Below are 21,185 nucleotides of genomic sequence, written 5' to 3'. Positions count from 1 at the left end.
AAGAAGGACTTCGAGAAGTGGAAGACCAAGTTCAGCAGCCCGGTGGACATGCTGGGCGTGGTGCTGGCCAAGAAGTGCCAGACCTTGGTGAGCGACGTGGACTACAAGCACCACCTGCACCAGTGGACATGTCTGCCCGACCAGAATGACGTCACCCACGCCCGGCAGGCCTACGACCTCCAGAGTGATGTGAGCACAGTGTCTATAATAACATAGGATATAGAAATACTTTTAACCATATAAAAATTATTTTTATTAATAACCCATTAGCCAATCAGCCTAGGATGTATTGCTAAGTAAATTAGATATGAATCAGAGTTTCAAATAGTTTTATTGCTTTATGATAAACATATCAGTAGTCCTTGTAGGAAGTAGTTTCTGCACTGTACTGGATTTAGGAAACAAGACTGATATTGTGCAGTGTTAGACTTCAGGGCCCACCAGGGGGAGACATTTTCCTTTTTCTTTTAAGGGGAAATGAGATAACATTTTTATTAAAAAGAAAAAAAAATAGTTTGGAATCCATTGTTGGTGTCCTTGCCAAATGAAGGAGCTGATAGTTATTGGAATGGTAATCCCAGCCGTGCCAGTCCGTGTTATTCTTAGGAAATGAAAGAAGCCTTTGTGTCTGTAGCTGTCAATCATTGGATTGTTTTACTGACACCTGCTTCTTCAGTGTCACTGTCTTTACGGAGGGGTCACGTGGTAATGACAGAACCTAGTACCTACTGGAAACAGATGCAGTACCTCAAACCTGAGTCCAAGAAGCACAATTGCTGCACTGCATATTTTATAAACATTTGAAAGAATTATTAAGCATTGGGGAACTTTGGAGAATAAGACAAATTCACGGTAATTATACATTAATTGCCTATTCCTATAAGTTATGAGGCCTGCCTTGAGAACTCCCACATCTGTTCTGTAACTTTGAACACAAAGAGCCCTGTGTTTTGTAATTGTCTCCAAGAAGAAAAGCTTTGCCCACACATCAAAGGTAGTTTAAAAGTTTAAAAGGGTTGCTGTCGCCCATAGACTGACAGCGTTGACAGACTGCCTGCCATCTGTCTATTTCTTGGTTACCCTTTCTGGATCGTCCTCCTACCACTGTGATTGGTGTTAATATGTGAGAGGCATTTGCAGGGTGAAAGCCTTCCAGAGCTATAAGATGTTATTGTTTTTATTCTTACTGCTGTTATTTAGGTGACAACTAGTCAGCATGGGACAATTTCTATAGGCTTTTTGTCTGCAGATTACCAGTTTACATTTTCTGCTTAATTTCTGTTACAGGTGTGATTCCCCCCAGTGAGTAGATCAGAGGTCTGGTAGCACTTCTTAAAGCAGTTAGAACATGAAGGGGTACTTAAAAGTCTTTAGCAGAAAACATGATGAAAAGTGAATGAGAAAGACAAAGCATGGTGGTTCTGGAAAAGTCTGTGCTTCTTAGGCTAGGAGCCTGGTGAGGAGGGGATTAGGACCCTGGATGTGGTCATTTATTGTCCTAAATCTTAGAAAATGTTACAACTTCAAAGATAGGCCTTGGGACATCAGAAGTTTACACCATTATTATATGTCACTTTAACTTTTCTGTTTCTCTTTTATTAAAGATATTTTGAAATACAAGAAAAACACATAGAAGAACAATAATTCAGCTCAACTACTTAAAATGCCTATTGCTACCTAAATAGTTTATCTACCTACATTGTTCCATATGCTATTTCATCTAACCTTCCATTAATATCATTTCTCCATCTCATCAATATTTTTAGAAAATGGAGATTCGAATAGCCGCACAGTATTTCATTAGGCTAAGCCTAAAACTGCCTCACTGGGAACAGGTTGGGGGGTGTGTGCACTTGGCCTCGCTCTGGGTTGCATTCTCCCCTATGCATGTGGACATTCTGTCACAGTAGCGTTCACTGATCTGACTGAAGAAAGAAGTTACTTAGGATCCCTGTCCTCCTAGCAAGCTAAAAGTTAAACAATATTTTTATTCTGACTAAGAAACATTTCTGGGTCCTTTTAAAAACATAATTCTTTTTTTAGTCTGCTGAATACAGGAACCTTATTTTCTATAAAAAAAAAATAATGGAATCATATTGATTCCGTTTGCATCTTTATTCTCACTCAGTACAGTGATTTTGATGAAGTGTCTGTCTTTTTGACCTTTTCGTAGAATGTCTACAAGTCAGATCTGCAGTGGCTGAGAGGCATCGGCTGGGTCCCCATTGGGTCGCTGGATGTGATCAAATGCAAGAGAGCTGCGGAGATCCTGAGCGACAACATCTACCGCCAGCCTCCAGACAAGCTGAAGTTCACCAGCGTGCCTGATTCCCTGGAACAGGTGCTGGCCAAGAGCAACGCCCTCAACATGAACAAGGTGAGCCCAGCTGCCTCCCGATCCAAGATGCCCCAAAATGTTATACCTCGATGACTAGTGCCTTCAAAGTAGTCATGGAGATGTAGGATCACATTTTCCCTTGAAATTACATACTTGTAACCTTGTAAGTCGTTTCAATTATTTTCACTTTTAATCTTAACACCAGTGGGAATACTCAAATCTCCAGTGGACTCATATCCAAATCTGATTATTTTTCCTAATTAGGTCAATAACAGCGCCTCTCATTTGATCTTTTTTATTTCTTATCTCAAATTGTTTTCAATGAAGCATCTTCCGTTATCTTACAGCGTTTATATACAGAGGCCTGGGACAAAGACAAGACTCAAATTCACATGATGCCCGATACACCGGAGATTGTGCTGGCAAGGCAGAACAAAATCAACTACAGCGAGGTAGGGAGGCAGGAGTCTGCGGGGCTGTGTTTCCTGTCATCCCTGCTGGGCTTCTGCTCTCGCAGGTGTTGGGTTTCTCGGGCCTGAGCAATCATGGTGCGTGCGGCTTTTCCATGTCAACACCCAGACTGTCTGCCCTTTCATCTTGGGTGTGAATATCATGTGTCATAGGATTCTGCAACAAACTGAAATCACGTTGTTTTCTCTGGTTATGACTTTTCCCAGGGAGTCAGTGGGACTTAGGACTATTTTTGACATTTCCAGGGTTAGGCTTGTCAGATAAACCACAGTCCCATTATTTATAACATTCTTCGTTATTTTTGTGAAATTCAAGTTCATCTGGGTGTGCTGTATTTTCATTTGCTAAATCTTCAACCTATCAAGAAGGACTCTAATAATATACGCCTCTTCCTACTTGGGCCCTGAATAAAACTGAGAAATAGAACAAAGGAATTGAAAAAGAAGTCAAGATCTCATTTTTAAACTACTGAAGCTATTTTTTTGGGGGGGGGGGTGCAGAAGTGGGGATTGAACTCAGACCCTTGTGCTTGCCAGAGAAGTGCTTATTCCATTGAGCCCTCTCCCCTTTTAAAAGACACATTTGTATGACAGCCTGCCAACCAGACCTCAGAATCAGGTTTCTTCACTCAGGTATAGGCTGCAGGCAGCAAGTGTTCATGCCAACCTATTGAGAGATGGGCGGCCGCTAGGCCAGCTCTGAGCAGGAGAAGCAGAGACCTGGACCGAGCACCCTGCTAATCCCATCGTGCCCAGCAGTTACTCAGTATCTGCACTCTAGGACAGACAAAGACCAGAGTTACAATGACGGAACTTCTTTTGTATAGAGAGGAAACCTCAAGCATGGGAAGGAATGTTCACCATCAATAACACTAATTTCTGATTTTTTTTTTTAAGTAAAATGTAGTGCTGAGGAGATAGTTCAACAGTCTGAGTGCCTGCCTGGCAAGCACAAGGTCCCAAGTTCGATCCATGGTACCCCATGCCCTAGATCCCTGGGCGTGCTGTACCAGCCCCAAAACCAGCTCTGGGGAGGCTGAGACAGGAGGATCACTATAAATCTGAGCTGTGTAGTGACACCCTGTACTAAATTAAAAAGAAAAATAGTAAATTACAGTTTTATAGACATCTGTTTTATTAATACTATATAGCTAAACTATAAAATCTTAAAGCTGAGATAGCTATTAACTATGCTTTAAGTATTTTTTTGGCAGAACCTGGGATAGCTATGATTTAAATACATTTTAAATCTTCTGCCTTGTTTTCTAAATATAAAATATTACATGATTATTATAAAAATTTAAACAATAAAGACATGAATGAAAGTGTGTTTATATTTTATATATAAATTAATAATAGTGAACATACACTGTCTTGCCCTTTTTTCACTTAGTAGTATGTATGAATTGATATTTTATCTTTCAGTCTTTATTATTAGATGATATTGATCTGTCTTGATATGAATATGAATATCATATTGGTCTGCAAATGATATATATTAATCTATAATTATATAATAAACATATAATCTATATTAATATCCATTGCTATATATCACTTGTTTCTAATACTATAAAGTTTTTTGTATGATAAGACATAGTTTATTTGTCACTTCCAGAAGCTTAAGTTGTCTCCAGTTCCTGTCCTTTAAAAATTATATGAGTTCAGTCACTTGATAATCTCCAAGGTGTTGCTGTCAGATCTTTTCCTTTAACTCTTTGATTTTCTGTCTTTAGACTCTGTATAAACTTGCCAATGAGGAAGCAAAGCAGAAAGGCTATGATCTGCGAGTCGATGCCATCCCCATCGTGGCGGCCAAGGCCTCCAGGGACATCGCGAGTGACGTGAGAAGCAGGGCGAGATGTTTAGGTGGATGGGCGGGAGGGAAGTTGAGCTAGTTACTGTGACAGGAAACGAATCCAGATGCCAATTCCAGCTCATTTACTAACTGAATTATTCTTTTAAATTAATAATTTTTATTAGGCTGGGTGTGGTGGCACATGGGTGTGATCCCAGCACTCTGCTGAGACAGGAAAATCATTGTGAGTTTGAGACCAGCCTGGCCGACAAAGTGAGCTCAAGGCCATCCTGGAGTGAACTGCAAGCCTTTGTCTTTAAAAGACCAAAATAATAATAATAATAATAATAATAATAATAGTAATAATAATAATTTTTATTAAAAAATACATTTTAACACAGAGTTTAATACTGAATCTATCTCTCAGTAAATCTCATTATCTCTCAATACCAGGGATTGAACTCAGAGGTATCCTAAACTTTGGTGTAAAGTTGAATCAGAATCTAAAATTTTTCATATTTATAATTATGATCAATTCTTTATATCTGGAGCATATAGCCCTCACAGAATTTTTTTTAAATATGAGCAAAATAGTTATATGCATTGATTCAATGTGAGCTAAAGACCCAGTACAGCCCAGTCTTAGAAATTCTACCTTTTGCCAAACCTACTCTATATTTTCTTCAAAAATTACCTTAAGTGTTTTCTACTGAATTCTTTTTAAATGAGAATAGAAAGCCAAAACAAAAAATGGTGATGAGCTGGAGAGATAACTCAGCAGTCTAAGCACCTGCCCAGAAAACGCAGGTACCCTGATTTGATCCCAGGCACCACAGACCATACTGGCCCTGGAATCCTGGGCATGCTGTGCCGGCCATCAAAACCAGGCATGGTGGCGTACGCCTGCAATCCCAGCTGTGGGGAGGCTGAGACAGGAGGAACTATGAGCCCAAGCTGCATAGTGAGATCATGTACCAAATAAATTTTAATTTTTTTGGCAGAATGCTAATTAATCTGATTAAGCAAAATTGCTGCTGCCTTTGTTTCTAGGAGCTTAATATCTCAAAGCCATAGGACTGTGTAGGTTGGTCTGTCTTCCCATTAAAGTACTGCTATGAAGTCTAATCAGAGTTTAAGATAAGTTAATAATCATAAACTCCATTTTTCTGCAAGAATTAAATATTCCAGTAACACAGTTATAAATTAATAATACTCTTAACCCTTTCTATTTATTTTATTTTTGAAATACCTCCCTTTTATTTCAGTACAAATACAAAGTGGGTTACCGCAAGCAACTGGGCCACCACATTGGTGCACGGAACATCGAGGATGACCCCAAGATGATGTGGTCCATGCATGTGGCCAAGATCCAGAGTGACAGAGAGTATAAGAAGGACTTCGAGAAGTGGAAGACCAAGTTCAGCAGCCCGGTGGACATGCTGGGCGTGGTGCTGGCCAAGAAGTGCCAGACCTTGGTGAGTGACGTGGACTACAAGCACCACCTGCACCAGTGGACATGTCTGCCCGACCAGAACGACGTCATCCACGCCCGGCAGGCCTACGACCTCCAGAGCGACGTGAGTGCCCAAGACCTGTGGTAGCCACATTGATGGTTGCAATACATAGTGACACACAGACAGTGGCCTAGGATTAGATAGGACCTCAGAAAGATGATAGTTTTTGTCTCTATAGCTTGCTTTGAAAAATACCCTTTACTTTCTAAAAAGAGACAGTCTAAAGCCATGACACTATTTCCAGTTTCACCTTCCTATTTTAAAAGACATAGATATTCCTTTTCCAAAGTTTCCTGGTTTTCTTTAGCTTTGAAACCATGTCATGACAACTGCAGGTATCACTTGCTTTTGTGTTTGATCTCACCAGAACATTTATAAATCTGATCTGCAATGGCTGAGAGGCATCGGCTGGGTCCCCATTGGGTCGCTGGATGTGATCAAATGCAAGAGAGCTGCGGAGATCCTGAGCGACAACATCTACCGCCAGCCTCCAGACAAGCTGAAGTTCACCAGCGTGCCTGATTCCCTGGAACAGGTGCTGGCCAAGAGCAACGCCCTCAACATGAACAAGGTGAGCCCTAACTTAAAAAAAAGAAGGAAGCATTATAGGCTATTTAGAAAGTCTATGAGTAATTAAGTTAATCCTTTTTTGTTTTATGCAACTAAATTCCTCTCCAAAGCATAGAGATTGGATTGAATTCTGTGTTTTCTTATATAAGAGCTTAAATATACATGGGAGAATTTCTGCTTTGATATCCGTTATGAAATAGCCAGGCAAGAGTAGGACACTGGGTGCACTGGTGTATGCTTCTAAATGCCAGCACTCAGGGAGGCTGAGGGTGGAGGATCACAAGTTTGAATCTCACCTGCACAAGTTAGTGAGACTTTGTCTCATGGGAATGTAACTCAGTGGCAGAGCACCACTGCATTTGTTCCCTCAGACCCTGCCCCAGAAAGAATAGGACATCAGCTTGTGAGTCAGATTATCTGCAATCTGTGACAGTTACTCATCTTTTGGTATCAGTCTTTTTTGCTGGGAACCTATCTAGGTAAGCACAGATCAAGCAAGTGAAACATAAATCTCTATTATATTTATTAAAAGGAAGTATAGAGATGATATATCCAGATATACTGACAGTTAATAAATAACATCAAATGAAGAAAGCCATAGGAAAGATTTGTTAATATAGCTACAATACACATGGATGTGTTGTGTCTTTCATTTAACCAGGGTATGGGTAACATGGTAACATATGTGTATTTTCTTCCAACATGTTAGTATATGTCTATGTTTAATTACAATAAATGTCCTATAAAATAAAAGAAGCTGAAAATAATTTTCACATACAGTACACAGTGCACAGAGCAAGAGGAGGGCTTTCTATTTTGTTGTGATCCTTTCATTAAAAACTCCTATTTTCAAAAGCTGTTTTTCTGATTCATTCGCTCGATCCTTCACAGCGCTTATACACAGAAGCCTGGGACAAAGACAAGACCCAAATCCATATTATGCCTGATACACCTGAAATTATGTTGGCGAGACAAAATAAAATAAATTACAGTGAGGTAAGACCAGCTGCTTTATTTCCTTGCCCTACTCACATTGATTTTTTTGCTATTGTGGAAACTTTAGAATTAGGGATTTAATGATCACATAAGCCAATTAGCTTAGTTTTGTGTTTTATACTCTTTATCCTTCCTTGACGTATATCATCATATTAAAAATAAGTAGACATAAAGATAAATAAGCACCAGAATGTTTCCATATCAGAAGGAAAAAATCTTCACCAAAAATTAATGGCTAAAACAAATTATGACTTGAATAAAAATGAAGAATAATTTTTAAAAAATGATTGTTGTTATTTGTCATATTAGAATTTGCTTCAAAATTTGTTTTGCATGTTTGTTTTCTTTTATCTTACCTGTGAAATGGGGTGAAAAGCCCTACTCTGAAAAATTCTGCAATGATAAATGAGGTAAAATGAATATATAACATGCTTTCCGGGGTCCTGGCAGAAGCTAGTTTCCCTATAGATTTTAATTTCTTTCCTTTACCTTCAACTCACCATCAGAATTAGATTGATTTTACATGCTCTAAATAACTTGAGGTACATTTACAAGAATTAAAATAAGAATTCTAAAATTCACTCCCTTCAAAATTGTCCAAAAACAATAAAACAGTCTTTTATAAAACTTCTTCAGCTCCACTAAGCTTGTCTCATGTATCTTTCCAACCTAGAAATCTTCCTGAATAAATAGCTTCATGCTCAATTGCTCTTGCCCATATCAAGAATTTTTCTGGCTAATTCAAGAATACTATTTCTTACACATTCATGCATCTTCATTTAAAAAAAAAAAGGAGATAATAATTTTCTTCAGTTTAAAAACACCAGAAAGTTTGTGTATAATTCTCAAGATTTGATTGAGTTTCTCATGTTATCTTACCCACATTATTTACTTTTGCCCATAGTACAATGTACTCCTATAGAAGAGGCACACTTCTTTCAGATAATCATGACAAACAAAATGAAGTGGAAGTGATTTGCTTTCTTCAGCACTAGAAAGCAGAGCCAGGGTCCAGGCTGACCGTGTTTGTCTGGCCCTGGTTGGAGTCCCTTCTGCGTGAGAAATGTTCTCCTGGCCCCAGAGCACCTCTGTTGGCTCAGATCCTGTCAGAAGGTTTCTTTTGAATAAAGCAGATGAAATTGCTTCTATCCCAGAGTGTGACAAAGCTCTTATGCCTGTTTCTTTTGTTTATCTGAGGTGAGTTGAGGTAGATTTTCTTTTCAGATTGCTGAGAGGATATCAAGGTATTTTTTAAATCCAAAAATTTTCAGATATATTTAGTTCCTTTAAAATTGTAAGATTATGTTAATGTCCTCTGTTTTCTAAAGATTATATTTCAAAATGCCTTCCCTGAATTTCTTCTCAAGCCATTACCAATGATTCATTCCTTTCTTCACTCCATAAATGTAAAAGAAAATAAGCACATCTTATTTTCTTCTCTTAGATTGTCATTTACCAGTTTAGTTCTCCTGGTTAAATAAGCCACATGAAGGCTTTAAAATACACTCTTGATGATAATGAAACTTGTTTTCTTTGAAACACTGTCTTTTTCTTTAACTTTTTAAAAATGTTTTTAGTACAAGGTCTATAGGGTCTCACTATGTAAATTGGACTTGTAGTGATTCTCCTGTTTTCAGCCTCCCAAGTGCTGCGATTACAGGCCGGCGCCACCATGCCCGGTCTCAGTTGCTGTGTCAGCACATCCCAGGGGTGGGGCCAGCACGGCGCGGATCGAACCCCCGTCACTGTGCTCTGCCTAAGCAGGTGCTTTAGTCCATTGATCTATCTGGCCGGCCCTAACGCTGTCTTTTTCAAATGATGGAAAAATTAGATGTTTGGTTTGAAGCAATGAGATGAATCAACTACTTTTTCCTCACTTATACTGTGACAAGGTAGTCAAGCATTTATTCTATGATAAAAAATATAATAGATGAAAGATTTAATTTTTTGTTATAAAAATATTTATAGACATTTTAAGCAACATAACTTATTCTATCTCAAGGACATTAAGTTTATTCTTATTTTTATATTAAGATTTTTTTTAAATGTAGTTTGTACAGGGTCTCACTGTGCAGCTTGGACTCATAGTGATCCTCCTGCTTGCAGCCTCACCTGCACTGGGATTATAGGTGTGCGCCACCACCCCCAGTCTTGGCACGGCACGCTATACCAGGCATCGAACCCCATTCTCTGTGCTTGTCTAAGCAGGCACTTAGTCTGCTGAGCTATCTCTCCAGTCGTATAGACTTCTGATTATGTCTCTACATAGGGTGTAGAGATGAGCTGTCTTCAAACTTCAGCTACCTTTGCACTTCACAAAGGCTTTCCAGGGCTATGACAGCTATGCTCACTTACAGCAAATTAATGAGCACAGTGGACTTCCATGCACTCTACCTGGGAAGGAAACTTCAGGCCCCACAGGCCCTTTAGAGTCCTGCCTGTCCTCCTTCAGAGGCCCGCCTTTGTCCTCCTTTAAAAAAGACACAGTTTAAAGGTGGAGAAACTAGAGAAGAAGAAAAAATGCAACTCATGCTCTTTAATTATCAATAAAAAAAAATAACTGTTACAAAGAATGTTACTGGGACATTTGGTGGAATTTGAACAATCACTGTATATTAGAAAATAATATTACATCAATATTAAGTTTCTGGTGTTCGATGCATATATTGGGATTATGTGAAACTTTATTGTAGGAGATAAGTGGTGAAACATTTAAAGGCGAAGTTTATGATGTGTATAATTTTCTCTTAATTAGTTCAGCGGTTAAAACGAGCAATAAGAAACAACATGTACACAGTACATATTTATACACATGTAAACAGGAAGAGAGAGTACAGCTATGGCAACAGTGTTAATCAGCTGGTTATTTGGGTATTCAGTGTACCATTCTGACAACTTCTCTGTACATTCAATTTTTCAAAATAGGGGAAACATACATTTTAAAGTATTAAAAAACATACATTGCACTCTTTGACTAAATGTGATTACATAAAGATTTTATTTTTAAAGGAACAAAAATGAATATCTGGCCCAACAATTACTGTGAAGCACATCTGAAATATTAAAAGAAAACCCTGGCCCAGCGTAGTGGCACATGCCTGTGATCCTAGCACTCTGGGAGGCTGAGGCAGGGAGTTTACAAGGTTAAGCCTCACCTGGGAAATTGAGATTCTTTCTCAAAATTTAAAATTAAAAATGGTCAGGGTAGGGGTTGGGAGATATAGCTCAGTGGTGTAAGTGCCTGCTGGGTGAGCACAGGTCCCGAGTTCAATCACTGATACCACAGGAAAAAAAAAAAAAAAAGATCTGGGGATTCAACTTAGTGCAAGGTATTGGGTTCTACCCTCACTATCACAAGACATAGATAGAGATATATTGAACTTGAGTTGGAAGAGGCAAGTCCGGTCTCAAAATGGAGGGCCATGATCCAAAGGAGCCAGAGCAATTGAGGAAGCTGTTTATTGGTGGTCTGAGTTTTGAAACTACCGATGATAGTTTAAGAGAACATTTTGAAAAATGGGGCACACTCACAGATTGTGTGGTAATGAGAGATCCTCAAACAAAACGGTCCAGAGGCTTTGGTTTTGTGACTTACTCTTGTGTTGAAGAGGTGGATGCAGCAATGTGTGCTCGACCACACAAAGTTGATGGGCGTGTAGTGGAACCAAAGAGAGCTGTTTCTAGAGAGGATTCAGTAAAGCCTGGTGCCCATCTAACAGTGAAGAAAATTTTTGTTGGTGGTATTAAAGAAGATACAGAAGAATATAATTTGAGAGACTACTTTGAAAAATATGGCAAGATTGAAACCATAGAAGTTATGGAAGACAGGCAGAGTGGGAAAAAGAGAGGATTTGCTTTTGTAACTTTTGATGATCACGACACAGTTGATAAAATTGTTGTTCAGAAATACCACACTATTAATGGGCATAATTGTGAAGTGAAAAAGGCCCTTTCTAAACAAGAGATGCAGTCTGCTGGATCGCAAAGAGGCCGTGGAGGTGGATCTGGCAACTTTATGGGTCGTGGAGGAAACTTTGGAGGTGGTGGAGGGAATTTTGGCCGTGGTGGAAACTTTGGTGGAAGAGGAGGTTACGGTGGTGGAGGAGGTGGCAGCAGAGGTAGTTATGGAGGAGGTGATGGTGGATATAATGGATTTGGAGGTGATGGTGGAAACTATGGTGGTGGTCCTGGTTATAGTAGTAGAGGAGGGTATGGTGGTGGTGGACCAGGATATGGAAACCAAGGTGGTGGATACGGTGGTGGTGGAGGAGGATATGATGGTTACAACGAAGGAGGAAATTTTGGTGGTGGTAACTATGGTGGTGGTGGGAACTATAATGATTTTGGAAATTACAGTGGACAGCAACAGTCAAATTATGGACCCATGAAGGGGGGCAGTTTTGGTGGAAGAAGCTCTGGCAGTCCCTATGGTGGTGGTTATGGATCTGGTGGTGGAAGTGGTGGATATGGTAGCAGAAGGTTTTAAAAAACAACAGAAAAGGGCTACAGTTCTTAGCAGGAGAGAGAGCAAGGAGTTGTCAGGAAAGCTGCAGGTTACTTTGAGACAGTCGTCCCAAATGCATTAGAGGAACTGTAAAAATCTGCCACTGAAGGAACGATGATCCATAGTCAGAAAAGTTACTGCAGCTTAAACAGGAAACCCTTCTGGTTCAGGACTGTCATAGCCACAGTTTGCAAAAAGTGCAGCTATTGATTAATGCAATGTAGTGTCAATTAGATGTACATTCCTGAGGTCTTTTATCTGTTGTAGCTTTGTCTTTTTCTTTCTTTTCATTACATCAGGTATATTGCCCTGTAAATTGGGGTAGTGGTACCAGGAATAAAAAATTAAGGAATTTTTAACTAAAAAAAAAAAGAAGACATAGATAAATAAATAAATAAATAAATAAATAAATAGTTGGGGATATAGTTCAGTGAAAAGATCCTAGGTTCAATCCCTAGCACTACAATAAATAAGTAAATAAATAAAGATCTTTCAAATAGACAATTTCATTCATTAGTACACACCCACTAAAATAATTTTGAGTCGAGACCATGAGCTCTTATAAGTCACAATAATCTCATGAAGAAAAGAATACCTTTTCACTTTTTATGTTTAAAACTTGTTAAAATGTGTATTTTGCGTTACTAAACACCAATATTAGCAATTGTTTTAAGTTTCATGTTGTTTTCATTGAATGCGAAATTGGTTAAGATTCATGAAAACGAAGAAACAAAGACTTCAGGAAAAAAAAATGGGGGAGGTTAATGACTGCTGGTACAGATGATTTGTCTGAGGTGTTTCCCAAACTGTGGTCCACAGGACAACTGCATTTTGCCTTTCTGTGTGCATCTGTCCTGCCACAGAAGCTGCACAGCAGTGGGTCTTAATTCGAGGGAAGAAACAAATAGAATTTTTATCATTTGAGTAATTTTGGCTCATGAATCTTGGGCACTTGCCATTTTCACATCTGCTACCAATTTCTAGCGCCCACCACCGCTAAGCAGGAGCAAATCAACATTGACAGGGCCGGGCAGACACAGCGATTGTCCTCATTTTAACATCGTTTTGCTAGCAGCTGAGGCAGGAGGATTGTTGCTTGTTCAAGACCAGCCTAGGAGCTGGGGAGATGGCTCAGTAGAATAAGTGCTTCCCTGGCAAGCACAAGGGTCTGAGTTCAATCCCCAGTTCCACCAAAAAAAAAGACCAGCCTGGGCTTTGAAATGAGCTCAAGGCCAGCCTGAGATGCATAGTGAGATTTTGTCTGAAAAAAATAAAAATAAAAAAATAAAATTGCTGAATATTTAATTTCCATTTAATTTAGTATTTTAGATGAATAGAGTGCATTTTTTAAACACCAGTAAACTTTTGTATCTAAAACTAATCTTCCTTTGACAGAAATACAGTTTTAGAGTTAATGTGAGTTCTGTGCCTAATAGCTGCTATTTCTTTCCTCAGAGCCTCTATCGCCAGGCCATGGAAGAAGCCAAAAAGGAAGGTTATGATTTAAGAAGTGATGCCATTCCCATCGTGGCTGCCAAGGCCTCTCGCGACATCGCCAGTGATGTAAGAGCTGACCCATACTCAGAGGGGTTATCCTCAGGTCCACAACACCCATGGGGAATCACACTATTGGAGTGCAGCCAGAAGTCTCTCATCATTGTTCCCCTTAACTCCCTCCATTGTACACACACAAACTGAGGCCAAGATAGGAGGAAGCTTAGCCCAGGTCACAGTATCATCATGTCAAAATCTACTGTGGGATGCAGTTTCTTTCCTTTTTGTCTGTTGGTCTTTGCTTAATAGGAGTGAATGCCTCACTTAAAGCTAGATGGACACACACTGAGATACTCCTAGAACCTCATGAGTTCTCCTGAGATACACCCAAGGCAAAGATGACAGAAAAGAATTAGATTTGACTGGGTTCACTACATAGGAAGGAGAGGGCACTGGAAAACACAAAGCCTAAAAGTCTTCACTGTGTGGTCCACAGAATCAATGTTTCTTTCCCTATAAATGAAGACATTAGATTTGTAGACATCTAAAAAAAGATTCAAAAGTAGAAAAATTATCCTTTTTGTATATTTTCATGTAAAAAATACATACAATTTACCATTTTAACTATGTTCAAGAATACAATTCAGGCCAGTGAGATAGCTCAGCAGTTTAAATCACCTACTTAGGCAAGCTTAGGCAAAGCTCAAGGGCCGCAGTTCCCTCCTTGGCACCACATGTTGCACCAGCCCCACCTCCAGGGCAGGCTGAGCTGGCCCCCCCAAAAAAAGTATACCATTCAATGCTGCTGATCCTGTTCACATTGTTGTGTAACAGATCTCCATAATGCTTTCATTTTGCAAAACTGAAACTCTATACCCAAGAGTTTTGGATGAAACTCTCTTCCAAAACTTAAACTGTACATCATTCTATTATGGACAGTAACAGAAATTGCACATTCCTAAACTACCCTAACTGGATTATTTTTGAAAAAGAAACTATTTCTCAGACTCACTCAGAAAAAGATTAGGATGAACCATCTAAATACACCTCAAGGAGTGCTGTCAGGTGGTTTATTCACATGACTTACAAGGCATTGTCACCACTCCTCACTGTCTTGGGCTCATCCTGTGATCTATATAAAGGAATTGTCATGGAGTTCTGTGGAGAGATAGGTGCCAATGACACCATACTCTCTTCAGGAAAAAGCCTTCCTGTGTGCAATATGGCAGCAACTTGTTAAAGGAAACCTCCAGTCATCTGAAGGATTTCACAGAACAACAGCCCACAGAAAGAGCATCAGGGAACAGTCCTCAGTGCCTCCTCCTTACATACTGGGTTCTCTCTTTCAGTATAAATACAAAGAAGGCTATCGGAAGCAGTTGGGCCACCACATTGGTGCCCGAGCCATACACGATGACCCCAAGATGATGTGGTCTGTCCACGTTGCCAAAATGCAGAGTGACCGTGAGTACAAGAAAGAATTTGAGAAATACAAGACAAGGTTCAGCAGCCCCGTGGACATGCTGGGTATTGTTTTGGCCAAGAAGTGCCAGACCTTGGTCAGTGATGTGGACTATAAACACCTTCTGCATGAGTGGACCTGTCTCCCTGACCAGAACGATGTCATTCAGGCACGAAAAGCCTACGACCTCCAGAGCGATGTGAGTACCCTGACCCCTGGGTCTCAGGTTAAAAGCAGATCTGGAATGTAGGCATGGTTCCAACTGTGTCTGTACCCTGGGACCTGATAGTTCACACTACACATGGCTGACTGTCTAAGAAGAGTTTCTCAAGAGAAGTACTGCAATTTGTTTTTACAGTTTTTCTCCTCCAAAAGTTATGCATAAAGGAGGAAATAAATATTATTAATTCTGTATCAATATCTATCTTCCTAGTGCTATAAGTTGCCTTTGAGGCAGATGGAACTGGGCACCCCCCTAAAGTGTATCATTATCAATTTTAAGCTGAAGGGGTAGTGTTGTTCACAGAGGGTGGAGTGGAGAGAGTGGGAGGAAAAGCACACTATGCCAAATTACTTTAATAAATATTTATATTTTACATCTGCTGACAAGAAAATTCTGGAATATTCTTGTATTTTCCAAAATCAATCCTCAAATTTTTTTAGCATTTGGTGTATCTTATTGAGAGTCAAATAAAATGTCTAACTAGGTAAGCATGTGATATCTATGTGTCAGACTTCTTTCACACATTTGCTATTATGTCACTTTTGAAGCTGGAGATGACAGCAGGAGTGTTTGTGTTTGCAATATTCGGACACCACAAGTGTGTGGTTGTATTTGGAGTTGTTAGAAGACATTTTCAAAAGTTAAAGAAGTCTTGCTTCAGGGTAAAAACTTCGTAATCCTGTCAAGGGCAAGACCATAACTTTTAAAACATTTTTTTTCATCATTATTGGTACAATCATAATTGGTGTGATTCTGAGGGGAAAACATCCTTGCAAGTGATTGACTGTGCTGGGAGCTTTATTTATCCATCAAGTTTTTATTTCCAGAGTATGATTTACTTGTGACTGTACATCTGAAACACTAATGAACACATTTTTTCTATTGATCCTCAGAACTTGTATAAGTCAGACCTTGAATGGATGAAAGGCATTGGCTGGGTTCCAATTGGTTCCCTGGAAGTCCTTAAAGCCAAGAGAGCCACAGAGATACTGAGTGATAACATTTACCGCCAGCGTCCAGACGCACTAAAATTTACCAGTGTCACCGACTCTCTGGAGCAGGTGTTGGCAAAGAATAACGCACTGAACATGAATAAGGTGAGTCTTTAGTCCTTACTGTTAGCTGTCAGAAGTTTCCATTGAGCATGGAGAGAATTCTGTCACATCATTACATTTCAACAATTACTATAACATTTATGATACCTTCTTAAAATAACTTCTCTATGGTAATACCATAGTTACTTAGTGATACTTCAAAATATTAAACTGATGTTTGAAATGCTATGTTGCAATGAATCCATAATTCTTTAATAATTAAAGAATTAAATTCCTGAAGAATTTTAATAAAATACAAAGGTAAGCCAAGCATGGTGGCACACATCTGTAATTCCATTATTCCAGGAGACTGAGGCAAGAAGATTGAAAGTTCAAGCCCAATCTGAGCAATTTAGGATAATTTAGTGAGCTAACATTATAAAATAACTTAGTGAGACCCTGTCTCACAATGAAAAAGGGCTGAGGACGTAGCTCATTGCAGAGGCCCTGGATTCAATTCCCAGTACTGAAACTAGAAGGTAGGAATTTATACAGATGTAATATTTTATTTCTACTGTGTATACAACAGAAGTGACTGGCATATACTCAAAAGGAAAATGCTTATGAACACCAACACAGGTTTTTTTTTTCTTTCATTTTTTGATAGCGCTTATATATTGAAGCCTGGGAAAATGACAAGAAAACAATCCATGTCATGCCTGACACACCAGAAATCATGCTAGCCAAACTCAACCGAATAAACTACAGTGATGTGAGTAAAGTGTCGCTCTTGCAATGAACAGAAGAGCCAACAGGCCCTGCTGCAGCTGCCTCCTTAGTGAAATGTCTCAACTAATTCATTATATACCTCCAAACCGACAGTGTCGGAAATGTCGCCCTTGATTCAGTTGTGGACCATGTCTGAGTCCACGGAGGAGTCCAGCATTCTACTAACAGGCTGTCGGGGAGTACAGATTGAGAAATGTCCTAGTAGTAACCATATACCTAAGCCTCCCCTGTGGGTCAGGGTGAGCGTCTGGTCATTGCAGTTGGTTCTCCATATCCATGGGTTCCACGTCCACAGAATCAATCAACTGTGGAGCAAAATCATTTTATTTAATAATTGTACCAGTACCAAATACATTTTCTCATTCTCATTATCATTTGCTGATTATTTTTCTTATTATTCTCTAAGGAAAATCATATGACAAGTATTTATGTAGCATTTATGTGCCATACATATGTATAATTCATTATATATATAATTACGCATTATACACATGTAAATGCACATGTGTACATATTGTACATATGTAAATGCATATGTATTATGCATTAAATAAAATACACAGGAGGAAGCGCACCGGTTATATACAAATTATGCCATTTTGGGTAAAGAGTTTAGCATCAAAGGATTTTGGTATTGGGGTTGGTATAGAGATTCCTGGGACAAATCCTCCTGGATACTGAGGTACAGCTATATTTTATCCAGTAACTGTAAGGAGCAGGCATGAAGCTGTAACTCAGTGAGTCATTATGCCCTGTATTATTTTGTTGCTTCAGTGTGTGTTTGTATAACTTGCCATGGTTTGCAAGGTCTTTTTAAACCCTCTTTACTAGGAAAATATTTTCATAAGAGAAATGAGCCCAGAACCCATGGTCCTTGCTGGCAAAGTGAGAAAAAATAAGAACAATCCACTGAGATTTTCATTAAGTCAAATATATTCAAGTTTTAAGCATCATTCTTATTTTTTTCTCCTTCAGTATTAAGATGGCCTTTCCTTTTATAGAATGGTCATAGTAGTAAATAGTTATTTTTTACATGTGCTTGTTAGGCAAAATAAAAATTTAACCACCAAATACTGATTCCCTTCAAATTTTTGAAATTTATCGGTCAATAAAATCTGAAAATTTAGAACAAATGCCTTAACCATCAGTGAGCACCATGGAACATGGTTATCTATAAGACCACCTGAATTCTTGACTTTGCGACTTGTACAGTTTAAATGATGACAGAGGAAATTTACCAACAACAAGCCAGCTTTACTTTTTATGAAGAAGTGCTGATCAGTGACTCTTTTCCACAGAAACTTTATAAACTTGCTCTGGAAGAGTCCAAGAAGGAGGGCTATGACTTGCGTGTTGATGCTATTCCAATTCAAGCTGCCAAGGCTTCTAGAGACATTGCCAGCGATGTAAGTCAACATTTTTGAAAGAAGCCTTTCTTACTCAAGGGTATTGACAAATAGAGATTATTTGAATTTTCTTGCCAGAACTTATTGTCCCTGCAGCTAAATCAATTCCTTCATAGGCAAAGTTGCAAATTTTTAAAAAGAAAAAGAAAGAACGGGATTAAATACTACATCCATAGTATCTGTTAATCAGTCAAAGATAAAGACATAATTTTTAAAAATAACTGTTTTAGCTGGGTAGGGTGCAAGCCTGGAATATCAGAAGGTAGAGGCAGGGCATTGGGAATTTGAGGCCAGGCTGATTCGTACAGCGAGTTCAGGACAAACAGCACTTACATAGAGAGACCCTGTCCCAAAGTAAAAACAAAGACAAAAATGAAACGTGCTTTATTTCTGAGCTTCAGAAGTTAAGCATCATCTAGTCCCTAAGTTTATGAAATTAGAGACTGATACCACAACTAAATCAACTAATACACATGTGAACTCTTTCTTACTATTTCTGGAAGACAAGATGGTGTTGTGTTGGTAAAATTTTGTTTTGTCCTTTGTAACTACCCATGGGGCTCCCTTATGAAGAGGCCCCTTACAAGACACAAGAACAGACTGAAGTGAGCAAAGCTCTTTCTTACCACCCTTTGTGTTTCTCTACTTTTCCTCTCATGAGAAATACCCTGAGGGTGTCCTTGTCCTCAAGTGTACAGGCCTAAGGACATACAGATTCCTGGATGGGTCCCTTGCCTTAGACTCCTGCTTTATCCCTTCTGTTACCAAAACATTTTTCAGTTACTGAGCTAGAGAGGCCCATGCAATGACTGTGTCATGGTAAAAACAATCTTGATTTAATGTTCTTGAGTTTTAAAAGTAGGTAGAATCATAATCCCATGGTACGACTCTTCCCTGGCTAGTGATGCTGACAGGCTAGGAAAGGAGGTTATTCTTGGAGACACATTAAACTTTATCTAAATGTAACACATGTTGTTAAGGGGAATTCACTATAAAATGAGCAGAGATGGGTGTGGTGGTACACGCTTGTAACCTCAGAACTCTGGAGGACGGAAGCAAGAGGATTGTAAGTTGAGCCAGATGTTTGGGTGATTTAGTGAGATGCCATTTCCTGTTTTAAAACATAATACATAGATAAATAAACAAATATCTAGGAATGTAGATCAGTGTGAAGACCCTGGTTTATATTCCCAAGACTAGGGGTCAGGGATGGAACTCTAAAAGCAAGGGGAATATTTTAAAGTATTCTTCGTGTCAAACATTAGAAACAATAACCTGCCTTTAAGTAGATGCTCCACTAGATTCATAGATGTTTTCCTGTTAGTTGTTGAGGAATCTGATGTATACTAGACAGTGTAGGTTAGAGAAAGGGACAGCATATTAGGGTGAGGAGCTCTGTAGTCTTGGCCTCAACCCTGTCACCTACTTGTGATATGATCTTCAGGTTTCTATTTTACAAAATGGCATTGGTGATCTTCACCTTTCTCCTTCATGATAGTAGGGGGAAAATTTGAAAATAAATAGTGTGTGTTTCTAATTAGACTTCCACCCCTTTTCCTTCTTCAGTACAAGTACAAGGAAGGTTACCGCAAACAGCTTGGCCACCACATTGGTGCACGAAACATTAAGGATGACCCCAAGATGATGTGGTCCATCCATGTGGCCAAGATCCAGAGTGACAGGGAATACAAGAAGGACTTCGAGAAGTGGAAGACCAAGTTCAGCAGCCCAGTGGACATGCTGGGCGTGGTGCTGGCCAAGAAGTGCCAGATCCTCGTGAGCGACATAGACTATAAGCACCCTCTCCATGAGTGGACATGCCTGCCAGATCAGAACGATGTCATTCAGGCTCGGAAGGCCTATGACCTGCAAAGCGATGTAAGTGGCTTAATGCTCCTCAAGTATTTGTTTAAAGTCTTTAAAGGTGGTATTCTAGGCACCAGGAGCCTGAGACAGGAGTATCACCATGAGCTTGAGGCCAGCCTGGCCTACAAAGCAAGTTCCAGGCCAGCCTGGGCTACATAGTGAGTTCAAGGCCAACCTGGACTACATAGTGAGACCCTGTCTCAAAAAAAACTAGAAACAAACAAGCAAACAAACCACTAACAAATAAAAAAAGGATTCTAAATTTTTTGTTATCGAATCTTTTAGTAGTCTGGTAAAACCCATGAACACTTTCTCAGGACAATGTCATGAAATACATAAAATGAAATAAGTATATTATTGTTAAAAGAAATCAATCATGACATGTGGTTGTGAAAAATAATCAAGGCTGTGATATAATAAGACATATGCTTTTAATTGCCATATTAAATAATGGCAACTACAGGTATAATAACTAGGTATGCAGTATAACTAATTCCAAAGAAGTGATTTGCATAAATATCTTAAGATATTACACTAACAGTGCATGAAAACTTGGTGATATCTGTGGCGTACAGAGTCACATTTTGTGTTAGTACTGCCATGATCCATTGCCTGTACTTTTAATTAATGAAATGTCATATTTCAGTTAATAGTTAATGCATAAGAGGATGCTATTTCTTTTCTAAATTCACTGGTTAAGGATTTATGGTTTAACACAAGC

At 39.1% G+C, this 21,185-nt stretch overlaps 2 protein-coding genes across 43 annotated transcripts in view; both read left to right on the top strand.

The window, feature by feature from the left end:
* Positions 1–21,185, top strand: part of Neb (nebulin) — a 221,833-nt gene that overhangs the window by 96,267 nt on the left and 104,381 nt on the right. For 34 of the 42 annotated variants that reach the window (XM_023721397.1, XM_023721387.1, XM_023721355.1 and 31 more), the window contains 9 exons: positions 5,872–6,183; positions 6,488–6,691; positions 7,582–7,686; positions 13,646–13,753; positions 15,034–15,345; positions 16,263–16,466; positions 17,071–17,175; positions 18,491–18,598; positions 20,165–20,476. In XM_023721397.1, the coding sequence (XP_023577165.1) occupies positions 5,872–6,183; positions 6,488–6,691; positions 7,582–7,686; positions 13,646–13,753; positions 15,034–15,345; positions 16,263–16,466; positions 17,071–17,175; positions 18,491–18,598; positions 20,165–20,476 (1,770 nt within the window). Of the gene's footprint in view, positions 1–6; positions 190–2,173; positions 2,378–2,685; positions 2,791–4,544; positions 4,653–5,871; positions 6,184–6,487; positions 6,692–7,581; positions 7,687–13,645; positions 13,754–15,033; positions 15,346–16,262; positions 16,467–17,070; positions 17,176–18,490; positions 18,599–20,164; positions 20,477–21,185 lie in introns of all 42 variants that reach the window. The other 8 variants (XM_023721393.1, XM_023721390.1, XM_023721383.1 and 5 more) reach the window with 5 other exon arrangements.
* On the top strand, positions 11,067–12,551 carry LOC101560631 (heterogeneous nuclear ribonucleoprotein A3). Its single transcript, XM_004636656.2, has one exon. The coding sequence runs from the start codon at positions 11,099–11,101 to the stop codon at positions 12,170–12,172; it is 1,074 nt and encodes a 357-aa protein (XP_004636713.1). The 5' UTR covers positions 11,067–11,098; the 3' UTR covers positions 12,173–12,551.

This window comes from Octodon degus, unplaced genomic scaffold, assembly GCF_000260255.1.
Source record: "Octodon degus isolate 3935 unplaced genomic scaffold, OctDeg1.0 scaffold00082, whole genome shotgun sequence".
NCBI lineage: Eukaryota > Metazoa > Chordata > Mammalia > Rodentia > Octodontidae > Octodon > Octodon degus.
Note: the sequence above shows the minus strand (reverse complement) of the source record. Positions and strands in the feature narration are given on the sequence as shown.